General features: G+C 37.5%; 1 protein-coding gene across 1 annotated transcript in view; it reads left to right on the forward strand.

Annotated features, from left to right (window-relative positions):
* LOC110458079 (germ cell-less protein-like 1) overlaps positions 1 to 4153 on the forward strand; it is a 27559-nt gene that overhangs the window by 17276 nt on the left and 6130 nt on the right. The window contains exons 11-12 of the mRNA XM_021509645.1: positions 862 to 940; positions 2272 to 2418. Coding sequence (XP_021365320.1) covers positions 862 to 940; positions 2272 to 2418 — 226 coding nt within the window. The remainder of the gene's footprint in view (positions 1 to 861; positions 941 to 2271; positions 2419 to 4153) is intronic.

The following is a 4153-nucleotide window of genomic DNA, read 5'->3' on the forward strand; positions in this document are numbered from 1 at the left end:
TTACGTCTAACATGAGTTTGTGTCTAGGAGAGGGCCTAGTAAGTTGTAGAACAAACATTACGTCTAACATGAGTTTGTGTTTAGGAGAGGGCCTAGTAAGTTGTAGAACAAACGTTACGTCTAACATGAGTTTGTGTCTAGGAGAGGGCCTAGTAAGTTGTAAGAACTTGTGCCCAATCCCTTTGACTATTCAGTGTCAATAAAATATGTTTGAATGAAATAGTTTGTGGTACAGCCTTCTGGGATTAAGAAACAAGGTCACTGTTACTTGAAATAGAACTTCAACACTATCACTCTACAAACTTAATTTCTTTTTGTCATGAAACTATCTTTTATACAAGTGTGTTTCTGATTGGCTGGGTTGTTAACAATATCACCATTACTAGAAATATCACTTGATAGTCTTCACTTTACAGACTTCATACACATGTTCGTTTGATCTCTGCGGGTTAAGGACAAGGCCACTGTCACTATAAATAGAAAGACTTCATTTCTTATTGGATTGTCTTGAAATGTGAAATACATGTTTATAAACACCTCTGGTGCAAATTTATGTTCTGACGTTTTAAAGATCACCGTTACTATAAATAAATGATTCCTGGCATTGACCCTAAGTCTCGCTATACACTTGTCATTTCTGATCATTTCCAGTCGCCAAAGGGTTAGTATTGTCTGCAATGCTTTTTATAAGTAAAAAATGTTCATTGAAAGACCAGCATATATGATCATGAATAAATTTGTCATTGTATGAAACAGAATTGAGGAAACTTTGGTTTTGTTTGTGATACAGGGGCTTTAATGAAGCATTTTTATCATTTAAAAGGTTGTTTGTAGATATATAGGGCATCCTTTGTATTACAGACCAGCAGAAATACCTGACAAGGCAGTATTTGACCGTCTATCTCTACGATGTGGAAGGGTGTTACCAAAGGACGGAGAGGTAATTCGTTAGTAGGTTGTGTGAGGAAATCTCAAGGTTAATGATCTGTGTTTTATCGTATGGTTCTGCTGGAAATGGGTGGGCTATTGATAGATTGGTGTGTTATTGATATTTCTGTTGTTGTACAGTACTGTTCCTAACTGTCTGGAATTTTTTCAGGCATATCTTCAAAACTACTGAAGTGATTTCTCAAAAACTTAGCATACTACTTCCCTATGATATGATGTTGTGCCCTTTTGCTCGTGTTATATTTTGACAAAATATCTTAGAGTAAAACCCCTTTTTGTTAAACTTCTCAACCAGAATATTGTGTCAAGGTATCTTATAAAGTACTGAAGGGATTTCTCTAAAATTGGCTTAATATTTTCCTGTTATGTAATGTTTTGCCCTTTTGCATGTTGTCAAACTTGGACAAAATTTCTTAAGAGTTATAACTTCTGTCCAGAATAATATGACAAACGTATGTAATACGCAAGTTCAAAGTTTGCCTGGGAAATGTTTCTATACTGTTTCACCTAGTACATTCAGATTTGATATGCAAGTACATCCTGGGATGTCTGAGTGTAAAGTACATCCTGGGATGTCGGAGTGTAAAGTACATCCTGGGATGTCGGAGTGTAAAGTACATCCTGGGATGTCAGTGTAAAGTACATAAAGTAGGTCCCTGTGACCTATGGTTTGACTTTTGACTTAAACCTTTGAAATTGTTTGTCTTGGCATATCTCCTATACTATTTCAGCTAGAATAACCAGATTTTGTAAGCAAGTACATCTGTAACCTGTGCTTTGACCTTTCATCTTATCCTTTGAAAAAATTCGTCTGGTCATATCTTTATTCTTTATACTATTTCACCTGGATAAAGCAGGTTAGGTATGCAAATGTCTTCTTGGGCTGGCTAAATGCAATGTACAAGAAGTATGTCACTGTGACCTATGCTTTGACCTTTGACCTTAACCCTTTTAAACAGTTTGTCTGGGGCTTATCTTTTATGCTATTCATCTGGAGTATCCAAATCTGGTATGCTAATACACCTTGGGATGATGAAATGTCAAGTAAAAAAGTAGCTCACTGTGACCTGTGCTTTTCCCTTTGATCTCAACCTTAGCTAAATTTTGTTTGGGGGCATGTCTTCATTACATATTCATCTGGACTAACCAGATTTGGTATGCCATTATGTTTTGGCACGGGGAGTGTAAGAAATATGTAACTGTGACCTATATCCTTAAATAGGTGAACAGCTTAGTAAATAAAGAAATTGTTACTGGTGCAATAAACTTTTGTCTTGGTTAGCCATTGACTAACATTTCTAGTTGATGTTTGTTATTGTATAGTACTGCTGGAGATGGGTAGGATACAATTATGGTGTGGATCTCTTAGTGACCTACATGAACAACATCATCACTTTGAAACGCAACACCCACAGTCAGTCATGTCCTCATGCAGTTAGCTTACAGACACTGCGACATGTAACATACAGGTGAGTTACAGACACTGACATGTAACATACAGGTAAGTTATAGACACTGCGACATGTAACATACAGGTAAGTTATAGACACTGACTTGTAACATACAGGTGAGGTACAGACACTGACATGTAACATACTACATGAACAACATCATCACTTTGAAACGCAACACCCACAGTCAGTCATGTCCTCATGCAGTTAGCTTACAGACACTGCGACATGTAACATACAGGTGAGTTAATGACACTGTGACATGTAACATACAGGTGAGTTATAGACACTTTGACATGTAATATACAGGTGAGTTATAGACACTGTGACATGTAACATACAGGTAAATCATCACTTTGAAACGCAACACCCACAGTCAGTCATGTCCTCATTCAGTTAGCTTACAGACACTGCGACATGTAACATACAGGTGAGTTAATGACACTGTGACATGTAACATACAGATGAGTTATAGACACTGTGACATGTAACATACAGATGAGTTATAGACACTGTGACATGTAACATACAGGTGAGATACAGACACTGTGACATGTAACATACAGGTAAGTCACAGACCCTGACATGTAACATACAGGTGAGTTACTGACACTGCGACATGTAACATACAGGTAAGTTATAGACACTGCGACATGTAACATACAGGTAAGTTATAGACACTGCGACATGTAACATACAGGTAAGTTATAGACACTGAAATGTAACATACAGGTGAGGTACAGACACTGACATGTAACATACAGGTGAGTTATAGACACTTTGACATGTAATATACAGGTGAGTTATAGACACTGTGACATGTAACATACAGGTAAATCATCACTTTGAAACGCAACACCCACAGTCAGTCATGTCCTCATTCAGTTAGCTTACAGACACTGCGACATGTAACATACAGGTGAGTTAATGACACTGTGACATGTAACATACAGGTAAGTTATAGACACTGACATGTAACATACAGGTGAGGTACAGACACTGACATGTAACATACAGGTGAGTTACAGCCACTGCGACATGTAACATACAGGTGAGTTATAGACAGTGTGACATGTAACATACAGGTGAGTCACAAACCATGACATGTAACGTACAGGTGAGTCACAGACCCTGACATGTAACATACAGGTAAGTTACAGTCACTGTGACATGTAACATACAGGTTAGTTAATGACACTGTGACATGTAGCATACAGGTTAGTTATAGACACTGACATGTAACATACAGGTAAGTTAATGACACTGTGACATGTAGCATACAGGTAAGTTATAGACACTGACATGTAGCATACAGGATAGTTAATGACACTGTGACATGTAACATACAGGTGAGTTATAGACACTGACATGTCGCATACAGGATAGTTAATGACACTGTGACATGTAGCATATAGGTAAGTTATAGACACTGTGACATGTAACATACACGTGAGTTAATGACACTGTGACATGTAACATACACGTGAGTTAATGACACTGTGACATGTAACATACACGTGAGTTAATGACACTGTGACATGTAGCATATAGGTAAGTTATAGACACTGTGACATGTAACATACAGGTAAGTTATAGACACTGCGACATGTAACATACAGTTGAGTTACAGTCACTGTGACATGTAACATACAGTTGAGTTAATGACACTGTGACATGTAGCATACAGGTAAGTTATAGACACTGTGACATGTAACATACAGGTAAGTTATAGACACTGCGACATGTAACATACA

Source organism: Mizuhopecten yessoensis, unplaced genomic scaffold (assembly GCF_002113885.1).
Source record: "Mizuhopecten yessoensis strain PY_sf001 unplaced genomic scaffold, ASM211388v2 scaffold9425, whole genome shotgun sequence".
In the NCBI taxonomy this organism is placed as follows: Eukaryota; Metazoa; Mollusca; class Bivalvia; order Pectinida; family Pectinidae; genus Mizuhopecten; species Mizuhopecten yessoensis.